Here is a 27,819-nt window from a genome sequence, read left to right as displayed (position 1 = left end):
CGTGCGGAGTTCTTTTGATTAGTCGGAGAGCACTGGCAGGTGAAAGAGACGCCACAAAATGCCGAATAAAAAGACCGGCCGCAACGCTTACTTCTTCTTTGCTCTGGATATGATCCCGGAGCTCCGCCGCCGCGGCCTGCAAGTGTCCGGGGTGAGGGAAGCCATCTCGCTGTGCTCCGAGGATTGGGCGGTATGTGGCGCAATGATCTGCCCTATGACTGCGCTTAGTCTCTGCTGTATAGAAGGGCCTATTTCTTTGGTTAAACTACAACTCCCAGGGCATCCCTCGGTTTAAAGTAATACTTCACCGTTAAGTTAACTTTTACTGTTACAATAGCTATAGTAACTTTTTACTTAATATTAAAGCGTTTTAATTATTTGCCTTCTGATTCTTTCCATCTTTCAGATAGGGGTCACTGACCCCATCTAAAAAGGCTACAAATGTATTACTACTACTTTTTATTATTTATCTTTCAATTCAGGCCTCTCCTGTTCATATCATATCCTCTTATTTAAAGAAATGCATGGTTGCTAGGGGAATTTGGACCCTAACAACCAGACTGCTGAAATTGCAAACTGGAGAGCTGCTGAATAAAAAAGCTAAATAACTCAAACTACAAATAAAAAAAAAAAAATAGAACCCGATTGCAAATTGTCTTGGAATAGAACTCTGTACATAATTCTAAGTTAACGTAAAGTTGAACCCCTTTAAGGCAGTAGGTTCTGGGAGTTGTAGGCCAATAACAGGAGCATAAAAGGAAATACTATACATGTTTACGCTCCATTAATTGCTTTTTAATTCAAGAAAATGGTTTTTTTTAGTATATTTCCTGTCAAATATCCGTGAAAAAGCTTAAACTGATTAAGTTCTGCCCCTTTCCGTTTTTTCCAGGCTACAGATTCCACTATTTCTCAGAGGAGCCGCTGGCAGATTGAGTGAGGACTGGGCAGGCAGGTGTGGGAGGCTCCTGATTTGATATTTATGGCGCACTCACACTCCCTGCTGAGTCCATCTCAAAAAATCTGTGCTCCATTTGCCTTGTTTAGTCATTTCTATGCAGAGGAATCAGCTATCACCTTTCCTCCCCACCACTACTGCCTGCTCCTCCTCCTGTCTCATTACCAACATTGCCCTCCCCCACCCTTCTCAGCCTCCTAGCCTTGCCTGTCCCCTCCGCCTCCCTCCTTGCCTGTCCCCTCCGCCTCCCTCCTTGCCTGCCCCTCCGCCTCCCTCCTTGCCTCTCCCCTCCGCCTCCCTCCTTGCCTCTCCCCTCCGCCTCCCTCCTTGCCTCTCCCCTCCCTCTCGCCTGTCCCCTCCCTCTCGCCTGTCCCCTCCCTCTCGCCTGTCCCCTCCCTCTCGCCTGTCCCCTCCCTCTCGCCTGTCCCCTCCCTCTCGCCTCTCCCTCCGCCTCCCTCTCGCCTCTCCCCTCCGCCTCCCTCTCGCCTCTCCCCTCCCTCTTCTCTCATTGGCACCTGCTTTCTGCAAACAATTATTACACTGTGTACATTGAGTCTAATGTTTTTAAATACAACTCCCTGCATCTGTTATTATAATAAATGATATACACATTCTGCGCATTAGAATGTATTGGAGATACTGACACCAGAAATTAAACCATTTTTACATCTCTCATAGTATTGGCTTTGTCTGCTACTTAATATAATTTTGCCATAAAGTATTTACTCAAACTTTTACATTACCCATCTGACTCCCTGTGTTTGTCTATGAGGGGGCTGCCATATTTGTGCAGCAGGAGTCCGTTAGTATTAGAAACTCTAACTGACAGGCTGAGATGGGACAGTCAGGTTGTAAACACAGTCAGGTTTAGGAACTTCAACTAACAATTACTTACATAAACTAACCTCTCGGCAAAAAACGATCAACATGACCTATAGGTAACTTTTAATGTACATTCATATTTTAAAAAGTAGTTTTTAGCGTCAGTATCACTTTAATATCTAATTACACAACTGTTATATATGCAGCATCTACTATAACAATTTAAGTACAGAAGTTGTTTATCATTTAGAATGTTAAAGTGAATGTGTCACCTACACATAAAAAACTGCATAATGAAAGTCCTTTCCAAATTAAATATGGAACCCCAAAAATTTTTTAAACATTAAAACATCCATACCTGTTATAAAGGTGTTTAAATATCTAAACTGTCAATCAAATATTACCTGCCCCGCCTCTATGCCCGTGGCATAGAGGAGGGGCAGTCAATTACTTTCACTTTCCATTCAGCACTTCCTACATGTCACTGCTCTTCCTCACATTCCCCCTTCCCTCCTCAGGCTCTATAATTGTGTAGGGCACGGCACATGGACATTAGGTCCCTCATTCTGGTTCATACACAAGATTTTGGGGTGATACACAATTTCCCTTAATAACCGTGTCCACAAAATGGCAGCTGCCTGCTTGCTGTGATTGTATAATTCCAAAACAGAAGGAAACAAAATTGAAATAATAAATACAGTGTAAGTAAAGTTTATTTTGCTCAACTAACATGATAGAAAAGAATTTGAAATTATTTCTTAGGGTGACAGGTCCCCTTTAATAGGTGCCGGGAGTTGCAGAAAAAACAAACCTGGGTAATGTTCTGTAACTGCATAATATATACAAATATGAGAAATTGTATTTAATTTATAATATTTGGTGCAGGGTCAGTGATGTGGAAGGCTCAGGCAATCGGGTGGATGAATGGGAGGCAATCGGTGTGTGTGAAATAAGAGAAAGGTTGACCAAAATGAGAGTGGTGGGCAACACTCCCACTCCTGATTTCAGTCTAGCCTTTGAAGAGAGAGGTTCTCTTTGCACCTCCTGAAATATGACAGTTTAGGAGGTAAAATGCTTTCAAAACTTTTTTTTTTTCCCTGCATCGTTAAATTTTTTAATGAAGGATGAATAATATATCTAAAGGAGACATTTTATATAATATTTATCTTCAAACATCTCCACACGTCTTCCAGATTTCAGCTTTCACTGGATTCAGGGAGTTGTACTTTATTGGTGGGGTGTCTTCTGATACTCCCAGTAGAAGGAAAGTATATGAGGTGTTGTTATGGGGCTTACATCATTTTAAAGGAGTTGTTCACCTTTAATTTTTAGTATCTTGTAGAATCACTAATGCTAAGCAACTTTTCAATTGGCCTTAATTTTTCTTATAGTTGAATGTAGTATTGTGCTTCCGACTTTCCTGATTTCTAAGTGGTCACTGACCCCACCAAAATCAACCCAAATGCTCTGTAAGGCTACACATTTTATTTTTTTCTAATTTCCTCTTATCTTTCTATGCAGCCCCTCTACTATTCATATTCCAGTCTCTTATTCAAATCAGTGCATGGTTGCTAGGGTAATGTGCACTCTAGTTACTGATTACTGAAATGGCAAACTGGAGAGCTGTTGAATACTAAACTCAAAGCACAAATAACACAAAATGAAATGCAATTGTAAACGGTCTCATGATATTGCTCTCCATGTCCGAATTACGTTAAATACCTTTAATTTAGCTCTGACTGGATCTTGTCATCACCAAATCTACTTGCAAAGGGACCATACACCAGCTGACCAATCTGTGGATTGGATTTTTTTTAAAGGGCATGCTAAACTTTTAAATGTGAATGTTGCTCCCAGGTAAAAAAGGTTGGAGACCCCCTGTGTTAAAGGAACAGTAACACCAAAAAAAAGTATTTTAAGGTAATGAAAATATAATTTACTGTTGTGCTGCACAGGGAAAACTGGCGTTTGCGTCAGAAACTCTAAAATAGTTTATATAAACAAGCTGCTGTGTGGCTTCCCCCATAGCTACCCAGCAGCTTGTTTATTTGAACTGTTAGGTCTGGACCTCGTGGGTGTCTTTTCCAATGATAGTCCAATGCCCTTTCAAAGTTTCAACAAAGAAGGAAGTTTATTCAAGCACAGAATACAAAAGCATTCAGTAGCTCGGGACAATTCTCAACCCCAACTGACTTGTAATATCTCATAAACGTAGAAAATATTAGTCATACATGATTGGTTAAATTACATCTGCATAAAGGCTTGATTATCTTTTTTCTAAATAATTTAAGTTCTTATTGGAAGTAACCTCGAAGCCCAAGGCTGTACTGTAACATAACCTATTGTTTATAATAAACATCTTCCATCTTATCTAACAGCTAGCCATGAGAATCCTTATGTGCCTGTGCAATCATTTTTCTTTCTGCATACATAAGCACATAATATGTTTTTGAAATAGAAAATGGAATAGAAATGAACCAGAGATCAGAGGTTATATAGGCCTCAGACTGATTAGGATTCAACAGAACTATAGTAGTATTGTCATTCTTTTAAAAGTTTTTTGATGTTACTGTTCCTTTAAACAAATGGCTAAGCATATTGTATGGGTGAAAGTGTGTACAAAACACCATGGTTTGACCTTCATTTTATTCTATATATCACATGCGAGTTTTATGTCAATTTTCAGATACATTTGCTGCTTTTGAGCTTAATGGGATACTGTCATGGGAAAAAAAATTTTCAAAATGAATCAGTTAATAGTGCTGCTCCAGCAGAATTCTGCATTGAAATCCATTTCTCAAAAGAGCAAACAGATTTTTTTTTATATTCAGTTTTGAAATCTGACATGGGGCTAGACATAGTCAATATCCCAGCTGCCCCAAGTCATGTGACTTGTGCTCTGATAAACTTCAATCACTCTTTACTGTTGTACTGCAAGTTGGAATATCACTCCCCCCCCCCAGCAGCCAAACAAAAGAACAATGGGAAGGTAACCAGATAACAGATCCCTAACACAAGATAACAGCTGCCTGGTAGATCTATGAACAACACTCAATAGTAAAAACCCATGTCTCACTGAGACACATTCAGTTACATTGAGAAGGAAAAACAGCAGCCTGCCAGAAAGCATTTCTCCCCTAAAGTGCAGGCACAAGTCACATGACCAGGGGCAGCTGGGAAATTGACAATGTCTAGACCCGTGTCAGAATATATGAATATAAAAACATCTGTTTGCTCTTTTGAGAAACGGATTTCAGTGCAGAATTCTGCTGGAGTAGCACTAATAACTGATGCGTTTTGAAAAAAACATGTTTTCCGATGACAGGATCCCTTTAACAGAACCCATTCAAGGTGGTACATTAATAGATCCTTCATTTGAACAGTCGGGCCTTGAGACTCTACCTAAAATGATGCCGTAACGTTTTGCATACGACAGCTGCAAACTTTATGCCAGAACAACGCACCAATTAAAACGTAATTATTTTTATCCATTGTCTTGGTTTATTAAGACGTGCAGTGCAAGGGCTGACTAATGGCAGACTGTATCACAACGTTGGATTCATTCCAGGCAATGCCAAAAAGTTACCCCACTTTCTTGTGGGCTGATTTTACTGATAATGGATCATCAGAATAACAGACGCTTGAATGAGACTGAATGTTACACCTCTCCCACCATGGCATATACAAATTCTGGGGAGTAATTGTAATTTGAATACGGAGTATGAAGGAAAACTTTACAGTACAGCAAATTATTGCTACTGTATTTTAAAAAGGGATAAAAAAGAATGTTAAAATATTATATTTGCTGAAGATTGCCCTTTTTTTTGTCCACAAAGCAACCAGTGCAACTGGCATCAGAATTTAATAATCAGCAAACCTGTAGCATCAGCTTATATTACAGGGAAAGCTCATTTTCTGCTGGATAATTAGTGACGAGCCCTAAGCTTAGCTTCTCAACAGCCAATCAGAGCCCACTGAGCATGTGAGTGTCACAGACACTTTCCAAGATGGTGACCCCCTGTGACAAGTTTGAAGTCCTGGATCATAAGAAGCTGAAACTTTTAGGCTGGTGCAATAAGTTAACTATATAAAATAAAGCATTTTTAGCCATATTTGATTTTAGGGTTTAGTTCTCCTTTAAAGAAGCGGGGGAAGATTTCAATATGGTGCTAAAAAATGGTGCTGAGCATTTGCGGTGGCTACAGTACAGTATGGCAAGTCTAACTTTCTCATCTTTGATAATGTGCTGTTTTGAATTGCAAATAGGGAAAAGTTATATGTGCAAACTTAATTCAGGATTATTTCTTCCACAGTTATTGACCGCTGAACAAAAGGAAGCATATGCTGAAAAGGCTCGGCTATTGAAAAATGACCCTGACTCAACTGGCCATGTTATTGAAGGGGTTTTGGGACCAAGGAAGATAAGAGAAGTAGGCTTTTTTTTTTTTTTTTTTTAGGCTCAGAATAACAACCCTTATACATCTTTAAAGCATAATACATATACATTGTATGTTTAGGGCCTGTTTTCTCCAGCAATATTACATTTTATTACAGTAGCATATGTGAATGTCTTTACCAATCTGTTACTTTGCACAGTTGCCTGCTCCCTTTCTGTACTGACTTGGCCATCAAATGCTTCTCTCCAACACTCCACTTTCATAAATAGATATTTTCTCTGTTATTGATGTGGATGTTTCCCCTAGCAATCGCTGGCTACATTAAACATTAAATAACACTAACTTTTTCTTTACACTTATTTGGTTCATGCTACAATTTGAGGCTGAATATTTGACTGATACACAAGGGGGGTTGTGGGAGCACCCGCATTGCTAAGTAAAAATATTTGACTGACCAGTATACTGTATGTAGTAGCATTAGTTCAGCAGTAAAATGCCATGCTATTAAATCCTACTCTTCATTGATTCATTGTAGTCACCGAAAATTGAAAATGGACTAAAAGGAGTAGAATACAGTAGAACCTTAATGTTACATTTTCCAGAGGACAGTGTCAAAGCATCACAAATTCCTGGAAACCATTAAATCCGGGAAAGGAAAAATACACTGCTTGCCTTGAAGTGTACCTGCACCCAGACACACAAAGCTGTATAGTAAAAGTCCTTTTCAAATTAAACATGAAATCCAAATTCTTTTTTTTATTAAAGTGTTCATAGCTGTTGTAAACTCAACTGTCAATCAAGTATTGCATGCCCCTCCTCTATGCCTTAGGGATAGAGGCGGGGCAAGAAAGTACTTCCTAGATGTCACTGCTCTCCCCACATTCCACTATTCTCTTAACCATTTCATTGTGTAGCCAGTACTTGGGGATGGACATCAGGTCCCACATTCTGGTGCACAAACAAGATTTTGAGATGATACAAGACTTGCCTTAATAAGTGTCCACAAAATGGCTCGTGCCTGCTTGTTATAATTATGAATTCCCAGACTGAAGGAAAAAAGATTCAAATTTATACAGTGTAATTAAAGTTAATTTTGCTTGACTTACATGATAAACTAGGATTTGGAATAATTTATTTGGGTGACGGGTCCCCTTTAATGGGATTGCAGCAAAACGGCATCCATTCTGGGAAACTATAAAATCCAGTGATGTAAATATTGCCTGGGTGGCGGATATATATATATATATATATATATATATATATATATATATATATATGTCTGTGTATCTGTGTAATATTGTATGTTAAGCTCAGACTAGAACCTGACTGCATTTTATGATTTCCAGAGAGATGCTTCAAAGTCCTCAGATTCTTCATCCATAGGCTTCTTTCAGTTACACGTGAGTAGTATTCTGGATATTTACGTTTTAAGTTAGTGAATAGGCATACACTAAATAAATAATTCTTGGATGTAGATGGGATTACTATATTCTTCTCAAAGGATTCCGTCAAATGTCAAAACAAACTCAAAACACTAGCTGCATATTCAGATATAAACAGAGTTGTCATTTGATTACTTTCATGATAGATCGGCGATTGGTGGGGGGTTTACTGGTCCTTTACTACAGCTCCCCCTGCCCTCTCAAGGGGCCAGCAGGGTTTGCTCCTTTTAATTATGCCACTGGTTTGTGCTGGGGTATGCAGGCGATCCCAAAGAAATTGCAGAATATCTGCTATATAAAAAGGCTGTTTGTATCAATGTTTGGAGAAATCCTGATCTATGCTAGTATGCAGTCTGGTTTTGCTGTCTTATCAGCAGCAATTTAACAGCTGAGCTTATTACCCATAATAATACTTCCTTTTGTTTGACTTGCTTGTTACAGGATCAGTACAATTCTGCTACACAGTGGACATTGCCTACCATGAACATAGACACTACAATCAACAAGAATAAAGGTGCTGTTCTTGAAAAATATAACAAAATTAACTTTTTTTTGTTGCTGCATAAATTACACTAATTTAATTTGGGATGTAAATTTTGTTCCCCTGACTGCAGATCCTGCAACCAGAATGAATGGTAAACTGGTTGGCTTGGGGTACTTTTCTCTTAGGGTGGTGGCACACGTGGCTACTGCCTCACATGGAAACGTCAGGCGACTTCTAAAAGCCGAATCGATCAGAGTGCCATCCCGCCGGCGACTTACATTCTAGCCAGTGGGAAGGCATTTAGGGGAGATTAGTTGCCTGAAGAAGGGTCGATGGGCGACTAATCTCCCCCAGTAGCCACGTCTGCCACCACCCTTAATGTTCACTGCTACTGGACAGTTTCCTAGAACTACTTTATAAACTCTTAACAAATTCAAAAACCTTTTGGTTGGCGCTTCCCTTCAATAAGGCCAAAATACTTGTCTGCTTCAGTGTGTGTAGTGGGGGAAGGAGATATATATGGCATTTTTTAAGCACTTGAATGGTACATTCCATCCTGATGTGTAATACAATAGGTTGTGTATATGCTGAGATGTTGAACAATTCGTTCATAAAATTGTTATTCTCCAATTAAAGATGGGTGTGTTTCTCCTTTATTATGAAGTCACTTGTAACAACCTTTACTCCATTTTGATATCTAAAAATTCTAATGAGTGTAGTACTATTATTCCTGTTTCATTTCAACACCAATATTGAATCCTAGGAGATGTAATTTTCTACCTCTGATCAAATGGCCTGTTTTTGTTTTTTTTGTTTCAGCTCTGGATCAACATGTCTTTTACTTTATAAACATTTTTAGTCATGGTGACATGCCAACCTTATGTGACCAACGCTATGTTCCTTGTGAGATTGCCTGCGTGAGATATTCTCTGCGTGAGGGCATATTGGGGAGTTTTCATGACTTTATAGATCCTGGTAAGTTACCATTGCAGTCAAAGCTCAGAAGATGCGTTTAGAATCAAGTGCAAAATGGATTATGCATTGATGGTGTTCCACAAAGGCACTTGGCATCCATATGTGCAAGTTGCAGCAGGGCCAGGGTGCCTACCCAGATTTTTTTTTTATTATTATTGTTATTCATTATATCATAATACATTTGGAGCTTGTCTTTGGTGGTTTGTAATAATGTTGCTTCCCTTCTAGGTGAACTTCCACATGGATTTCGATATCATTGCCAGTCAGGAAGTATGTATGATTCTTGTTTTGCCTTCTCTCCCCCCCCCCCCCATAGCACTTTTGCATGAATTTAACACTTAAAAGACCAATAACTTCTATTTTTTTTTTAAATTCGTTCGTATATAAAACGAAAAAAAAAAGACAAATTAAACTTTTTTAAATTGCTAAGTCTTTATCAAGAAATAACTTTCCGAAACTCTGCTTGCGCGCTTATTCAGAAAAGGTGATCCATTGTGCGGCGCTCTCTCCTTCCTGCCTTCTTTATAGGAGATAGCCAGGGAGGAGAAATCGAGCAGTGCATGGTGGATTGTCGCCCTGTCTTGAAGAGGAACGCAAGCAGAGTTTTGGTAAGTTATTTCTTAATAAAGACTTAGCGATTTAAAAGTTAAATTTGTCTGGGTTTCTTTTTTCCCGTTCTATACTAACGAATTTGAAAGAAAAAATCTACTGGTCCTTTAAAGGAGAACAGCCGAACTAAAGCCTAAACAAATGTTTATGGCTAGAAATGCTTTCTGCTGAACTTACTGTACAGCCGTTTAACAATACATGCATTCAAAGCTGTACACAAACTTACCACTGTGCTTATAAGTGCTATTAAAAAGTTAAGCTTAAAGGGATATAGTTCACCTGTCACTGGCTAGGGTTCTATTTGACCCTAGCAACCATTAAGTTTCTTCAATGACAGACTGGAATATGAATAGTGTAAATTCCTGAATAGAATAAAATTGTTGCCTCGTGTAACAATGGCTGTTTAGGTCAATAATCTAAAACCTCAAGGCAGAAGAGGGCAAATAATTCAGAAAACTAAAAATGACCATTTGAAAGTTTGCAAAAGAAAGGCCATTGTATAACATATTTCACAAAGGTAACTTAACGAACTATCACTTTTAAGGGTTGATTGAAATTAACATGAGCATAAAATGAAGTTACATCTTTAATGAAGCTGATAATACAGGGCCGATTTTCTAGGTAGAATGCACTCGTTTCTATGCTGTAATTCTTTGTTGTGCTTTTGTTTTCCTTTCTTTGCACAATACATGGGTTCCCAAACTTTGGGACTGACCACACTCCTTAGGATGCAGTGCATCTTGAACAGTGTTTATTTGGAATTACAAAAAGAGAAACTCCCTACCAACCCTTCCTTTAAATGGTCTCCCATCTCTACTTATCCCTATAGAAATTGTGCATTACACAATTCAAATAACATTTAGTGTGTCTGGTGTTTGTGTTTATCTCATTACACGTTCTGCAGGTGCATCGACCCATCACATCCCCATTTCTGGCTTTGAACTTGCCAACAGCGATTATCATAATATGTTTCGCAAATTTTGCTCCTTTGTTTGTCCAACTCCTTCAATTCGGGTACCAGTGTACACTAAGGTTTGTAAGGATTTTTTTACTGTAGATTTTTCAAATAGAAAAATATTGTGTCAAATAATTAGTATATGCCTGCTCTCTTGACATTGGTTTCATTCTGTTCCGACCATGTCCCCAGCAGACTTCCCCCACATATACTAGAAGCTAGACCATGACATTTCTACATGTATTTCTTAAGACAATGTACAATTGCCATACAGATGGGAACATTAATGGGTTTACTGACTTCAGAGGTCTGCTCATGCTTGTTCATAGATGAACTTCCAAGAGGGTATGGTCATGAGCTGTTATAAGCATACAATATCACTGCAGTGCAAGCTTTAGTTCTTTTTAACTTACATTTATGGTATTTGGGTTTTGTGCTGCTTCCTATGGCCAACAAAACGCTAAACCAAATGGAAAGGATACAAATTGCCTTGAATGGTGCTGCTATGGCATACAGTGCCAGTCTAAATTAGAGTACAATTTTATAATAAGAACTTGTCTTATGGCCTAGGGATGGTGGCTGTTAGCAGAGGTACTGCACCGCAATGTAACTTTTATAGGCTATTATGGGAGTCTAGTTTCACCTTTATTTCTAAAAGACAAAAAGGAATGCCATATAATGTACTTTTTAAAGGCAAAATCCTTGTCTTCAGTTTAACAGACTTTAGTACCATGTTCATAAAAGGAGATGCTCGCTTTAAAATTAACTTGGTATGATGAGTGATATTCTGAGCCAACTGCAATTGGCTTTTGGCTTTTTAGCAATCAACTTTTCAGTTCAACAATCTGGTTGCTTTGCTAGCTACCATTGACTTGAATAAGTGACTGGAATAAGAGAGAGCATGAAAAGAAAAACTAGTAATTGAGTATTTTTTTACTTACTGGAAAATACTTTTCTAGACCACCAGAATTGTCAGTGCAAACGCTATGGGTTAAGTATCTACCTTCGGAGGCAGGACAGAAAAAAGAAGAAACTTTGACTCCACCCTCCTCATAAGCACATGCTCCTCCTGCTCTCTTAAATTTGCATTTGTCAGCTTAGTAGGAAAGAGTAAGAGCAGATATGCCAAAATACAGGTTCAACTTTTCTAAATCTAGAACTATAACATTCTTAAACTATTGAAGGGTGGAGCTTACTGCACTGACAGTTCAGGCCGTATAGAAAAGGATTGCTAGGGTGTTTTGTACCCTTAGCAACCAGATTGTTATTGCTAACTGGAAAACCGATGAAAAAAAGCTGAGTAACTGTACTTTCCGGTAAGTAAAAACAAAAAAATCCTCATTCCTCTAGACTGGCCCTCCCTGTCAGCGCAGACACTATGGGGACATCCTAAAGAAGTCCCCCAATTTGGCCGGTGTAAATCTGTTACTTCTGACATACTGCAGCCTGTAGAACCTTCCTACTAAATGCAGGGGCAGAGTGGAACACATGTAGCCTATAAAATTTGGAGAAAGTGGAAAGTGAGGTCCAAGTGGCCGCTTTACATATTGGTTATGGGGTAGCTGAATTATGCAGAGCCCAAGATGTACTCGGTGGTGTGCTCTGACCTTGAATGCTCTAGGTTTGTTACTCCAGTCATATGCACAATTCACCGTGTCCACAAGCCACCGGGCTATTGTGTGTTTTGATGCAGGTGACACCTTATTTATGCCGTAAGTGACTAAGAAGGCATTTGAGAATGGTTAATGTTCCCTTCCTGTCTGATTGTGTGTATTATTCTCTGCAGAAGAGTGAGTGGGGGGGGAAGGCATAGACCGTTGAAAGTCCAAGGGCTGACTAAGTAGTCTACATACTCTGCCCACCGGTCCTGAGACCTGGCGCAGTATGTAGGTACCTTGAAATTGTGTCTAGACGCCAGTATGTCTGTCTGGTGTTCACCCGTCTGGACTCGTATCTCTCTGAAGACTTTGGTGTGAAGATGGTATTTCTTATTGCTCTGATTTCTAGGACGTTGATGGGCAACTTTGATTCCTCTGGTGACCAAATCCCTTGACGTGTGTGTTGGAAATGTCACCCCAAACTGTTAGACTGGATTCTATGGCCACTGGTATGAGACCCATGTCTTGCCCCAGGCCAGGTTGTGAAGTGTCCACCATCTCAGTGACCGTCGACTAACCTTGTTACCAGAATCAGTTGTGAGGTTAAAGAGATTCTTGTTCCAGTGGCCTAAGAAATGGTTTTGAAGCTCTCATGTGAAACCTTCCGAATGGCAGGTCCTCTATGGCTGTTACCATGTAGCCCAACAGTTGGAGACATAGTTCCGCTAATATCAAGGCCTGAAGATAAACCTGTTGTGCGGTCTGTAATGTTCTGCATTTTTTTCCGTTGTTAGTGCTATCGTTTGCAGGACAGAATCGAACCACATTCCTAAGAACTGGATGCGCTTTGGTGAATACTCTCGGCGCTGTACAGAGGCCAAAGGGTATAGCCTTGAATTGGTAATGTTGGTCTACTATTGTAAGTATTAAGTACTGTTGGGATTCCTCCATGATAGGTACTGTATGTACTTGAGTATAAGCTGAGGTACCTAATTTTACCTGCAAAAACTGGGAAAACTTACTGACTCGAGTATAAGCCTAGGGTGAGAAATGCAGCAGCTACTGTCCATTTTATAATAAAAGTTAACTTAAAGGCATAATATCACCTTGCAACTTTGTCTGTTCATCCCCACCATATTAACAGTGACACAGAACATTTTAAGGCATTTTTGATTTTTTTTAGTTACACAGTCTACCAGTGCGTGCCACTTTCTGTGATGCTGCAACAAAGGCTTCAGTAAAGTCCTCGGTTATGATCATGTGCCAGTGGACAGTTAGGACAGGGAGTGCCACTGCCAAGCTGATGCTGCCTGGCACCTGCTGAAATGATGCGAAGAAGAGAAGGTACCCACGATCCAGATCCAGAATGTGCTAGAAAGGAAGCCGCACCTAATAGAATGCGCATGTCAGGTCTACCTACGTTGGCTGCCTCCTGCCTGAAACATACAATTAACGTGCAGCCTGCAGGTAAAGTGAGTGCAGCCAATAGCACATGATGTCTGCGTCCTCAGCACACAGCCACAGGCAGCATCCTCAGGCAGTACACACCCTCTGAGCATCTGATTGGAGAAGGATTAGGGGATGCGCCTCCAAATTTTCATTGGCTACTCGAAATCAGGAAATCACTCAAATTAAGAAGTGCGCAAGCTGACGAGTGCCCTGCGGCACGCAGTATCCCACAGCTCACAAGCCCCATAGTTTTCACACGCCGAGCTATAGCCCCTGTGCATCCTTACTCTGGTCGGGTACTGTGTCTGGCATCCCGAACAGCAAGGAGTTCTAGCCACAGATGCAGGTCAAGCTATCTTCAGGGGCACGTTGCGTTGATCAGCTAGGTAATTTTTTTTTACTGACTCGAGTATAAGCCGATGTAGAATTTTTCATCTTATTTTGGGTGCTGAAAAACGCTGCTTATACTTGAGTATATATGGTATATGTAAGTATGCATCCTGGAGGTCTACCTGCCATGTAGCACTGTTGTAATTGACATTAATACTGGTCGACTCGATTACATATGAAATCATTGCTTGGATACAAATAGGTTTAGTTTCAAATTTAGAACTGGTCTGAGGGTGCCCTCTTTGATACCAGAAATAAATTTGAGTAGAACCCTTTGTAGTGCTCTTGTGGTGGAACTGCTGTTATGACTTTGTTGTCGTATAAGTCTATGGTCATAAGGGCTCGAAATTTTGTTAGACCCTTTTGGGGTAGATGACGTCTGAATGTCCGAGGGGGTAGTATTTTGAATGGAATTCTGAACCCGTAATTGATAATGGAGAGTACCCAACTGTCTTGAATGTGAGTTTGCCAGATTGGAAAATTCTTGAAGACATCCTCCTACCCTCCCGGATCTGGCCTGTGTGAGTCGGACAGAGGTGGACTTTGGAGGACCAGGCTTTCTGGTTTGTCTTGGCAGATTGGACCAGGAAGGTCTGCCTTTCTTGGAGTCAGAAGGGGCGAAACAAATGACCCAAGCAAATGACCCGGTGAGCTCCATTGCCGATTATATGGTCTATTTTGGGGTTCTGACCTAGGTTTTTTTGCCTGTTGGTAAAAAGGTGCTTTTGCCTCCTGTAACCTCTGTTATAATCTGCTTTAATTCGTGTCTGAAAATCGTGTCACCTGTAGAAGAGTAATTTGTTCTTGGATGCTGTCTCCTGACCAATGTTGTAACCACAGTGCCCTTTTGGCTACTATTGTATCAATACTGGTTTTGGCTGCCAGCCTTACTGTATCCATAGCCGAGTCCGACAAAAAGGCAAATGCTGAACTAATGTGCTGTAGTTCCTCCTGTAATTTTTCTGGTGATGTAGGTTTTTTTCAGTAACTTTTCACACCAGAATCCTGTGCGTGCCAACCCTGGCCGGTGATTGTTGTTGTGCCTTGTGTACCCCCTTCTTAACACTTAACATTTTTTTTATCCATCGACTCCTCTGAAGAAATTGACGCTAAACTTAAACGTGCGTTACATTGCTTAACCTGAGCCAGTGGTTAAGTGATCAATGATAAAATTGTGGATTTAATTGTCAAAGAATTCCTCCAACTGATGTGGTTTTGCTGATGTTGAAGGATTTTGGATTATTAATCTGGGGGTTACCCTCTATCTTGTGATGGGATAGGGTTGGTGCGGAATCTGGTGGTTCTGAACAGTCCGTGCATATCCCTTGTTCCCCTTTGCATAAGGTGTGTGTGCAATTTTTGCACTTTTTGATGTGGCTGACATCTCTGTTGCCTTTCTAGTTTTTGGTGTTGCATTGGCCATGTGCTTTCTAAGGCTGTCAGGTTCCATGGTGTGCTTCTGAAGTTAATTTATCTGTAAGGATAAATAACCGTGAAGATTAAGTGCCCAGTATGAAAGCCTACAGACTGTGATATCACTAATGCAGCTGCTAAATAACTGCTAATTCTGTATTTATACACTGTTTTCAGGTTATTTTAAATACCTTGATGTGGTTCGGGCTCTTATTAGAGCCTCTGACTGCTTTTGTGGGGCTTTTTTGTATTCTCCACTCCAGAACTGGAGCAAATGTGCACCTGATGAATCCAAAAATCGTCCACATACAGTGTACATGTTGCGCGACGTTTGGCGCCAAACTTCCCCGAAGCGTAACTGCTGTGTAAGCGCCTTTGCCCTTCACTGGGAAACACTGCAATATAGCCGTAAACTTTTGCGGTCCAATTTAAAGAGTTTCCTCTGAGTTGCGAATCAACCCACGGGCACTGGCTGTAAGTGTCCCAATCGGACCTACTGCTTGTGCACTGTTCCATAGTTAATAATGAAAAATAAAAATCAGAGAATCTGCTTGAAGAGAAAAAAAAAATGTACTGTCCTAACCTTCCAGCAGGACAGATGAAAAAACTGAAGAAAGCATGAGCTTATAGGAGGATGGAGTCAGTTTCTTTTGTCTTCTGTCCTGCCTCCGGAGGTGAATACTTAACCCATAGCGTCTGCACTGATAGGCAGGGCTGGTCTATAGAAAAAGTAGCAATACAGATATATTTGGAGCCTTTACAAAGCATTTATTTTTGTAATGGGGTCAACTTAAAGATGAACCGCTATTTTTCTTATACATGCTTTCAGTAATCTTTATTTTTATTTTTTTCTGTCTCAAGTTGCATTTAATCTCTTTATTTGTAGGCTAATGATATATACAGAGTTGACTGGTGTCTTCAGTGGCTCGCAAACAAAGCAGGTTAGCCTATTTCTCTTAGTCTTGCCTATGGTTTGTTTTTCTTTTCCCATTTGCTGGGCTTTGAAGTACCGTTGGCCACACCTATAAAGTGGCTGTTCATGGTTTATCGGCTTTGACCAGGAATTGATCTGTGAGGAAAAAATGGTTTGGTTACCCAATATGGCAGAGGTGTAAAGGTTTCATCAACTAGTCTAAGCACAGTTCCAACATGGTATGAACAATTATCCTGCATTTTGCTTTGCTACTGAATCCTATACCTTTTTTTTTTTTTTTTTAAAGGGGATCTCCGATGTCCAAACCAAAATTTTTGAGGCCCCACATAACCCAGAAACCCCTAATATATCCATCACAGTTACCGGTTTCTTCAAAAAGTATGAGTACATGGTATTTTCTATGCTGAAATCCAGCTGTTTAACAGTTCTCTTTCTGAATCATTTGGAATTTGAATTGTGGGGTTTGGAGGATGCAGGCTGAGGACAGATGGCTGTTAATACAAAGTAACAGTAGTCAGACAGATCAGCAGGAGAGCAGGGTGCTAGGCTTGGGTAACTGTCTCAAACTATTAAAAATCATAGTCTGCATATTTTTTAATTGATATAAAATGCAAAGTTGCTTGAAATTGTTTACTTTTCAAAAAGCTAAAGTTATGTTTTTGTGGAGTTCCCCTTTAAACTCTGTTCCCAAGGGTGTAATGTTATGACACAGCCTAATGGCAGTATTGGCACTTTTGCCATGCCTTGGGGAAACTAGTGTTTGTCCTTCAGAGTCTGACTGAGGTATATATTAGGGAGGTATATATGAGGGATGCACCTAATTCGGTATTTGACCGAATCCAAATTAGCATATGCAAATTAGGGGCGGGTGGGCAAATGCGTGACTTTTTGTAACAAAACAAGGATATAAAAAATGTTTTCCTTCCCACCCCTAATTTGCATATGCAATTTGAGTTCGGTATTCTTCTGAATCTTTCGCAAAGAATTTGGGTGTTTGGCCGAATCCAAAATTTCGGTGCATCCCTAGTATATATCATGTCTAGGAGCTGGTTTACTGAAGTGGTCTGTGGCCCCTGCTACATTTCGCCTCTTGATGCTTCTGCCCAGTGCTGTGAACTCGGGCTTCGGCACTATTACCACTAGAGCCCCATCCTACCAGAACTTCAAAGAACTTTATCCACTATACAGGCCTCGGTCCTCCTGTCGGTGCAAACGTGTGGGTTAAGCTGGCCATAGATGTAAAGATTTTTAAAAGATCCGATAGTCATCGTGAAACCACTATTATTTCGAAACGATCGTACGAATTGTCCAAAAAGACCATTTGCCAGGAAGACAAAGGGGAGCTGCCTGCTTGGCCCTGCAAATGTAGATAGATTGCACTGGGACCTATAAAATGTTTTTAACCTGGCCATACAATTGTAAGATGTACGATCGTTTGAATCCCACTAACTTCACGATAATTACGAAGGATTGGTGGGATTTAGCTAAAATCTGTCGTTCAGGCAAGAAAAATCTTTGCGTCTATGGAGAGCTTTAATGTCAATCTCTGGAGGCAGGACAGAAGAATAAGAATCTTGACCCCTCCCCTGGTATAAGTTGTAGCTCCACTTCCCATTGCCAGTTCTTTGTCCTGCCTCGGAGGTGAAGGACAGGTTTTATTAGTGTATTACATTCTTATTTTATTATCTGGATCACTTTAACTTTACAGAACAAAGGCAACACCTAGAGGACTCGCAGAGCTGTCCATCAGGTGTGCACAGCAGGCAAACAGCAGAATCTGCCCAGGAAGGGCACAGGTTAGGGTACGCAGAGCTACCCGCTGCATTCCAGAACCGCTGTTGCAGAGGCAATACTTAGCATGCAGAACGGTCATATGGCACAACCTGTAGGGTATGCAGAACTACCCGCTGCATTAAAGGGTTGATGCTGAGCCTCAGGACAATGAGTCCATCCCCTTTGCAGTGTGTTGTGCAGCAAGTGGGTTCACCTAAAGATATCAGCCCTGGATGGAACAGAGGGCATTCAGAGGTCCGTAATTCCGTCCCTGCTCATATTACATTAAGTGATATCGGTGCACACCATGCTGCTGGTAGGCACAATACCATTCAGCAGCACTTGTATTAGAGTAAGGGTAAGGCCACACTGGGCGTTTTGGGGAGATTTGGTCGCCTGCGAATAATCACCTCGTCTTTGCGGCGACCTATCTCCCCAAACTCCTTCCCTCTGCGCTGGCTAAAATGGAAAAAACTATGCGCTAATCACACGCAGTGGTTCGTTTTCCGAAATCGCCCGAACATCGGGGCGACCAAAACGCCCAGTGTGGCCTTATCCTAAATGGTATGCTGACCTACTTATTACTCCTTATGGCCAACACTGTCTGTGTATTAGAGTAAATGGTATGCTGCGCTACCTATTATTACTCCTTATGGCCAACGCTAATAAGGTGAGAGTAAAACGAACTACAGTTTCTTATAATTACTCCCGTAACCCTTAAGGCGACCAGGTTGATACCTGTGTTTTGGCGCCTTTTCTCATTAAGCTTTTGGCGCCATTGGCATCAATTCCGGACACGGGCGTCAAACCTTGGCGTGAGCAAAAGAACGTCGCAACGAAATGACACCACAAACTGCACGGACTTCTCAACACTGTCACACACACCACAGAGAAGTGCAGCAAAGGCGCATAGAGTATATTACACTCTGCACCACAAGACTCTACATCCAATGTGAGTTACTAGTGGCTATAGCACAGAAGCCTTATAACACGGCTCTACAGTGCTAAGTGAGTTACCATTGTGCCGTAGCAGCTCTGTAATGACCGCACTATGGAAAGCCAGATTTTATAATGGAACTTATGGTGGATGTTTAGCCAAATCCACAGAAAGGCAGAAAAAAGGGGTAAACTGCAAAAAGTTGCATACACACCCACTTTGGGAAAATCCGAACACAATTATTGTTCTGACAGTATTCCATCCAAGGCACCGATCTTATCACAGATCACTACTACAGAGAATAACTGTTTAATACCTGCGATGTACTACCAGCTCCCCTACAGGGTTAACTTAACGCTGCAGTCTAAATCTGAGGGAACAACTGTCCACCTCCCAAATGCTCCTGCATGAAGGGGACTTTCTGGAAGGGATAAAAAAAACACCTTCCAACCTCCACCTCAGCATACACACGTGCTAGGAAGAGGAGGGCCAAAGACACCATGTCAGATTCCTTTGAACCATAACCTTTTTCCCATGAGAGGATGTGGGAGTAGGCAATATTTCTGACTTGCTATTTACAATAGCGGTGTCTAAAGCAGATTGAATACTAAGAGTGCAACAGAAAGACGCTGTATTTTCTAGTATTTAGGGTAACTACTCTTAACTATAGACACTGAATGGTCACAGCCAGAGCGCAGCTCAGCCTTGACCAAGCGATTTTACAACACTTACCCTATTCCAGACGAACAGGGCAAAACAGGAGACAGATGCTCAGGTTGATCCTGCAGTTGCACCCATATCAAAACAAACTGCTCCCCCAGCAGCTTTTACAGACCCCGTGGTCATAAAGGTGGGATCAGCTCTCAAAACAGCCTATTCACAATCGGTAGCAATCCTCCGCCCAGTAACCGCAGCCGCGGGACAGGCAAGTACGGCCAAACTCTTGGCCCAGGAACTAATGTATCAACCACCTCAATCAGCACAACTTTTAGCTGCAGAGGTGAGGAATCTCCATGCTACACTCACTATTAGCAGATTCAGCTTTACACATAGCTACACTAATGGCAAAATCCACAGCCAGGACAATGGTTGCCAAAAGGGCTCTATGCCTACTGCACTGGTCAGGCAACACAGCTTTTCACCATACCAAACATAAATTCCAGTTTTCAAACTAGAACAAACTTAAAATTTTAAGAAACCCCCTGTTTGAACCAGATTTCAAATATAGCCTTACAAAAATGACAGGAGGTTATAGCACATGCCTTCCAATGGGAAAGAAGGGACGACTAGAGCAACATCAAGCGCTACTATAGTGTAGGGACTTTAAGCAATGCTTTGCAACACAAAGTTTTAAAAAAAACAAAACCATGGTCGTATCCACAGGGATCGCGGAGAATTAGACCACTATGGCAGAAACCAGAAGGCAAGCCAGGAAACTGGTAATCTCAGAATCCATATTCTGAGGAAGGTTGCCTAATAGTTACACCCTCTACTGGTAAACACATGTCATAGCAAGGGGTGCTGCACATCATCCAACTTGGATATAAAAAATCCCTTCCCAACCCCCCTCCAGAACAATTTGTTTTGGTTTTGCTCTCTCCACTAAGAGCCATTACATCAACAGTCTTTTCTCTGCTACGAGCAGAAGACATTGCTCCACTTCCAGAACTTAAAAAGTTTTGCGGGCTCTATTCTACCCTCCTTCTTGTGAGATAGAAGGTAGGCTCTTTCACACCAGTCCTCAACGTCCACAGATTAAACGGAATGTTTCCAATTACAAGTTCAGCATGGAGTCCGTATGCTCCACCGTAGCCTTCAGCTTCACAGAAGATGACACTCATGACTTCATACGACTGGGGATGCGTACCTGCACATCCCTATTCATACAAGATCACAGCCATGCATGCGATTCGATGTCCAAGACCAGCACGTCCAGTTTACAGCACTATCCTCTGCACGGCTCCAACGGTATTACAAAGGTCTTGGCACTGGTTAGTGCACATCTACGATGCTCAGAAATTCATTCTACCATAACTGGACAATTTACTCCTTGAGAGCTTAGTCTGTAACACAGGTGTCAGTCCACACAGAGACCTGTATACAGGTCCTACAATGGCAGTATTAATTTCCAGAGTCTTAAATTGGAAAGTGGATTTAGGCAGCAGACAAGACGGAGAATCAGCAGCAGATTACTACAACTACAAAGTTATACAGTGATAGCACTAGAAGTGAGACCTTATACAAGGTCCCACATGCGACTATACAACGCAACTACCCTCAATGCGGGCACAAAGATCAGCAGGTCATTTCCATACTTCCTACAACCATAGCGAAATTATCCTGGTGGACAGTGTGTACTCGTTTGTCCCAAGGCAGAAGCTGGGATCAACCACAGTGACAGATAGCTACAACGCCGGCAAGTTCGGATGGGAATAGGTTCCACACCTTCACAATACAAGGGTGTCGGGAAACCGAAAATCGCAGCTCCCTATAAACATCCTGAACTACGAGCAATAACCCTAGCTCTCCAGGGCTCGTCCGACAAACTCCAGAGCTGCCCACTACAAGTACAATGCCACAACGGTGGCTTATGTCAACAAACGGAGGCACGCGGAGCAGTCTAGCTATACAGATGCACTGGTTATTCCATAGACTTTCAATAGAATGGTTGCATTCCCTCTACTGGCGATTCTACCGAGGATAATTGCCAAGATCACAGGGGGTCGACCAGACTGCGTTACACTGACTTGGTCTACATGTCATAGTCCAAAACATGGCGACTACCTCTACCAAGAGAACTTCTCACAATCTGGGCATGCTCAAATTGATGGTCTGGTTCGGGAGGCCCAATTGTATCACAAAAAATGATGCTGTAGCTCAAGGGTTTCGTGCCCTTGCAGTGCAAAGGTTGTTTTCACCACAAAAGCATACCACAAGGTATGGTATACAATTCTTGCCTGGTGTTCAGTCAAACACTTACTGTGCACGGACAGTACACCACAGGTACTCACAGAATTCCATACAGATGGCCTAAGCTCTCAGTTTTCGGCCTTATCGGCACTCTCAACTATTCAGTGGGCACAAGACACCACTATATACCCAGTCCAGTCTGCCACGCTGCAAAGACCACCTTTCAAGACCATAGTTCATCTCTTGTGAGCTTAGATGGTTGTCACTCAAGGTTGCATTCCTCATAGCCATAACATCAGCTAAGAGGGTATTGGAAATGACAGTTCTCTCTGGTAAAGAACCATGATTGGTTACGCATCAGGATAAAGTCGTCCTCTGAACAGTAGCAGGTTTTCTACCAAAGGTAGTAACCAGTTTTCCCATTAATCAGGAGTTGCTATTACCATTCTTGTGCCCAAATCCAGCGAATGATAAAGAAAGCAGTTACACAAACTAGATGTAGTAGAAACAATTTGTGTCTATTTAAAACGGGCTGCAGTCTTAAGGAAATCAGACTCTGTTGCTATCTTATTCCGCAAATCACAAAGAGCAAGGATTTTCAAAAAGAACCATTGCTAGGTGGTTAGTAGAGACAATGAATTTTGCTTATGAAAGTAAAGGAAAAAAAAGCCCTTTCAAGTCAAGGTTCACTCTACTAGAGCACCAAGTACTTCATGGGCCTTACAAAACTTGGCTACACCTGAACAGATATGCAGGGCAGCCACTTTTTTCCCCAATACTTTTATAAAGTTTTATAAACCACGTTTTTGCTTAATCTTCGGCCGTGGTTGGCTACAAACTGTTGCAGACTGTGGTGGCACAGTTAAAAGACTACACATAACCGTATTCTTCAGTTTTATTGTTGCCATGATAATACTTGTTTTATTGCAATCCGTATTCTTCAATGTGTTATTGTTGGCTTCGTACTGTTGCATGTTTATTGCATTATACAGTAAACTACGAAAAGTTTCTATATTACCCACCCTAAATTACGGGACAGCTTTTGGACGTCCCCTTACGTTTGCACTGACAGGAGGGCCGACTTACTTACTGGAAAATCCTTTTCTAGTAGGCCCGAACTGTCCGTGCAATAAGTCCCATCCAGGCTGATTTTAGGAATGGGACACAATTTTCTGTTACTGTCTCTTGACCTTACTTCTTACTTTCCTAATACACTCCACCTCATCAAGCTTTACAAACGAACTGGCAATGGGAGATGGAGCCGCAACTTGTATACCAGGGGAGGGGTTCAGTCTTATTCTTCTGTCCTGCCTCCAGAGAGGAGATTGACATTAACCCACACGTTTGCATTGTAAGTATAAAATCCCTTTATTTGTCCTTGGCAGGTCAGAACTGAGATTCAAAATATGCATTTTAATAAAATAAGGCCCAAAAAGCCCACTGCCCACAAGCCCAATAAATAGTGACCATGGCATTTTTACAGAAGTACCTCTGGTATTTGCAAGATTGTAGCATGCCAGTCCAGATCTACAGGGCCTGTCATGTTTTGTGAAGCTTATGTGGAATTATTTGCATTTGGTTTCAAATTCCCAGGAATGGAAAACCATTTTCAAGTGCACGAGGTGGAAGGTTTGATTATAAAATTCTACCAAGACAAGCTGAAGGAAGAGCCCTCACGGCCTTCTGTGTCTCGTCTGCTTGATACTGTTCAGTGGGATTATTCAAGTAACACCAGGTAAGTGTGCTCCCTCCCACAAGTTGTTTTAAAACGATTGACAATCAAAGAATGTTAATGTATTCTAATGCATATCACTCAACAGGTGTAAATGGCATGAAGATAATGATATGTGGTGCTGTGTCCTTGCAAGCTGCAAAAAAATTGCGTAAGTAGATACATTTTTTTATTTATTTTTGTGCCAGCCAACTTTAAAATATACAGCATTGTTTTAAGTGTTTTTAAATCCTTATGTGGATTTGTGGGGGAAACCATTATGGGGCTAATTTTCAATGTATGTGTGTGCAGTCATTGGCAAAGGCACACTAGATGAGTGTATCTTTGGCCATATTGATTGTGACTTTGTTGCAAGGCGAATATTTTGGCAGCTGGTTTTTAAACAGTTATGAGTCACTACTTATTTTTACAACTGATGGCTTTTGCACGATTCAGCACAGGAGCTTAAATTGTCATAAAAATATTTATATAAAATTGCAGACTAAAATCAGGGCACCTGTTAAATGAAAATATTTTCCCCAACCAAAGGTGAAGGCTAATAGGTAGGGATGCACCGAATCCAGGATTCGGTTCGGCCAAAATTAGGCCTTTTTCAGCAGGATTCGGCCGAATCCTTGTGCCTGGCCGAATCGAATCCTAATTTGCATATGCAAATTGTGGGGAGGGTGGGATTTCACGTGACTGTTACAAAACAATGAAGTAAACAAATTTTTTCCATTTTTTCCTTTCCCGTCCCTAATTTGCATATGCAAATTAGGATTCTTCCAAGATGGATTCGGCCGATCAGAAATAGTGGATTCGTTGCATCCCTACTAATAGGAGAGAGGGAGCTTTTCAAAACAATTACCCCCAACCAGAGTGCAGGCTCTATTAGCCCGCACCTTTGGGGAAAATATTTGTGACAAACAGGTGCCCTTTAATTTAACCTGTTTTGTTTACCTAGATACTGCATTAGTAAGGCTTTGGCATCTGTGTATGGTGTTACTCTCACACCAGCTCATTTACCCAACCTGGAACTTTCAAGAAACCAAAACTCTGGGAATCCTAAAGTAGTGGTTCTTGATGCTAAACGGTTTCAGGTAAGCTTTGCTTCTTCTTCTGTCTGATTGAATGAGAGTGGACCTTTACAGAATACTTTGAGTAACTTACAGCTTATATATGTGTTTAAGGGCATGTAAAGGCAAAAACATGAAATCCCATTTTTACTTTTCTTTAATGAAAAAGAAACCTATCTCCAATATACTTAAATTAAAAAATGTGTACTGTTTTTATAAGAAACCTGACTGTATGCAGTGACATTCTCCCTTCATTTACTGCTGTGGATAGGAATTGTCAGATGGTCCCTAACTGCTGAGCAGGGAAACAATCATGTTTATGACCAGCAGAGGGAGCCCCCGCCTTACTTCCCAGCCATGCAGAACTCAAGCAGCTTTGTTTATGACGATCCCTAAGCAGCCCAGACCACACTGAGCATGTGCACAGTCTTAGTCTTGCAAAGATGTATAACAAGTTACAAGATGGTGACCCCCTGTAGCCAACTTTGAAAGCATAAATTATTTGTTTGATTAGGCTTGTGGTGCAGGGAAACAATCATGTTTATGACCAGCAGAGGGAGCCCCCACCTTACTTCCCAGCCATGCAGAACTCAAGCAGCTTTGTTTATGACGATCCCTAAGCAGCCCAGACCACACTGAGCATGTGCACAGTCTTAGTCTTGCAAAGATGTATAACAAAGTTACAAGATGGTGACCCCCTGTAGCCAACTTTGAAAGCATAAATTATTTGTTTGATTAGGCTTGTGGTGCAGTAAGTTCATGTTTATATTTAGTATATAAAATACAGCATTTCTAGCCTTATTCTATTTTAGACTTTACATGCCCTTTAAAGCATTGGTTTATTGTTCAATAAAGTGTAATGTTTTACTAGTTCTTGCAAAATAGTTTATGATCTAGCAGACCCAAAGACTTGAGACTGGTTATTGCCATGTAACAATAACAGTTGTGTTTTGTATCCAATATTTCTTTCCTTTGTGTTTTTTTTTTTTTAGAAAGTCTGCAGTTCAGATCCCAAATATTCCAGTGATAAATCTGGTAAGTAAGGAATAAGTATAAATATTCATAGGTCAGTGCTTCGGTTCTCAATGTTTCTAGCTGAATAGTGCTTGCATTATGTTGGTATGTTATCTGTCTGAACAAGGGCACATGGAATGTTGGCTCTGCTGCCCTGTCTGCGTTTGGTTTGCAGGTAAGAGAAACTGATCTTATCCATGCCCCAGCTCTGATGATTTCCACTGAAAATGCAGCTTGCATGCAGGTACATAGAGCTGAGGTCAACCCAAAACTGCTCCATGTGCCTAGCCCTTGGGCTAATGCAACACCAGGGCAGCAGTCATGCCCCAAACAGCCTCACTGGGTTTAATTTAAAAATGACTGTACCAGAATTGATGGGTAGTGGAGAAATGACCAAAACAATTAGTCTGTAATGGTCAACTCTTGATATCCAGAAGGCTATAAGGTGGTATCCTTGTCTGCTGAGACTAGATCATAGCTATAAGATGCACTGCTGAAATCTTATATGGAGACTGACACTGCAAAATATCAGTAAAAAGCATAAGGAAGTGTATTTATTTAAGTAGGCGTAGGATCCATGTCAATTGTGAACAGCTGTCAGTTTTTTGTAAAATTGGCCCTTTTAAGGTGACCTTTCACCCACACATAAATTGTAAAATAAAAGTCCTTTACAGTTGAACTATTTTATTTAAACATCCATACCGTTTACAAATAGTGTTAAAAATCTGAGCTCTCAATCCTATATTGCCTGTTCTGTCTCATGCATAGACGGGAAAGTCATTTACTTTCACTTTAAATTCAGCACTTTCTATATGTCACTGCACCCCTCCCTCATTCACAGTCTTCAGGGTAAGGGCAGATTAGTAGCCCGGCGACAAATTGCCTCCTCTTTGGGTCGACAATTTCCCCTTACTGCCTTCCGGCACGAGGAAACTTGGCTACTTCAAGTGCCATCCCGCTGGCGATTTTTCATTATAGTAGGGGAAGGCAGTTCAGTGAGATTGCCGCCCCGAAGAAGACTTTTCTCCAGGGCGACTAATCTCCCTGAATCTGCCTGTGTGCCCTGACCCTTGTAAAAGTGCATGTGAGCACTATCTCCATTCTGGTAAGATTTTGGGTTGTCCAAAAAATGCTGTCTGCCTTCTTGCTGTGATTGCAGGCTAAAGGAAACACTGTTTAAATGATCTATATCGTTTGTTTTGCTCAATTAACGTGATCCTGAATTGCCTCAACATTCCGTGACCTGTATAAAAGCACTATTGCTTTCAACTTCATATGTCTTGTGCAGTGGAAGCCAATGGTTAACCTTTACAGGTATAGGACCTGTTATCCATAATGCTTGGGACCTGGGGTTTTCCAGTTAATGGATCTTATATCATAAGTCTACTAGAAAAGCATATAAACATGAAATAAACCCAATAGGCTGATTTTTCCTCCAATAAGGATTAATTATATCTTATAAAATTAATAAGTACAAACCACTATTTTATTATTACAGAGAAAAAGGAAATAATTTTTAACAATTTGGATTATTAGGATAAAATGAAGTCTATGGTAAATGGACTTTCTGTAATTCAGCGGATCTTACACCTGTGCTAAATGTGTAATCTGGACAATTCATGAAAGCTGCCTGTTTGTAAACTGGGAAAGAACTTAAATGTCAGCCTTTTACTATAAAATGTTTATATAATTGCTTCTAATGGGTTATTTACCTCCCAAAATCAAGAGAGAAGCTCAGTGGAACCCAGAGGAGTGAAACGGTACCAGGGCCCATCTGGGGGTGGAAGAGGAATACTGAGATTGCTGGAAACCTTGGCTGCTTCCCAGAACAGCGGTGAATAAATGCACAAATACTGCACAAGATACAGTAAATAGTCCAGCCTTGCATGTTTGCAGTTTACATATTAAAATGAAAATCCTTCATTTTTGCATTTGGCGAAAGACTGAATGCTTCATTAAATGTTTGCCCAGA

The 27,819-nt window shown here is 41.0% G+C and overlaps 1 protein-coding gene across 2 annotated transcripts; it reads left to right on the top strand.

The window, feature by feature from the left end:
* Positions 1 to 27,819, top strand: mael.L (maelstrom spermatogenic transposon silencer L homeolog). 2 transcript variants are annotated; one of them, XM_018245846.2, is made up of 13 exons: positions 2 to 190; positions 6,094 to 6,210; positions 7,524 to 7,577; positions 8,061 to 8,133; positions 8,923 to 9,078; positions 9,307 to 9,348; positions 10,592 to 10,719; positions 16,379 to 16,433; positions 23,640 to 23,781; positions 23,867 to 23,929; positions 24,722 to 24,857; positions 25,826 to 25,868; positions 27,574 to 27,819. In XM_018245846.2, the coding sequence occupies exons 1-13, from the start codon at positions 59 to 61 to the stop codon at positions 27,687 to 27,689; spliced, it is 1,257 nt and encodes a 418-aa protein (XP_018101335.1). In that variant the 5' UTR covers positions 2 to 58; the 3' UTR covers positions 27,690 to 27,819. The 2 variants fall into 2 exon arrangements, with proteins under 2 accessions (XP_018101336.1, XP_018101335.1); XM_018245847.2 differs by lacking the exon at positions 7,524 to 7,577 and having other exon boundaries at positions 1 to 190.

This window comes from Xenopus laevis, chromosome 2L, assembly GCF_017654675.1.
Source record: "Xenopus laevis strain J_2021 chromosome 2L, Xenopus_laevis_v10.1, whole genome shotgun sequence".
NCBI classification, from domain to species: Eukaryota; Metazoa; Chordata; class Amphibia; order Anura; family Pipidae; genus Xenopus; species Xenopus laevis.
This window is presented reverse-complemented; position numbering and strand designations above follow the sequence as displayed.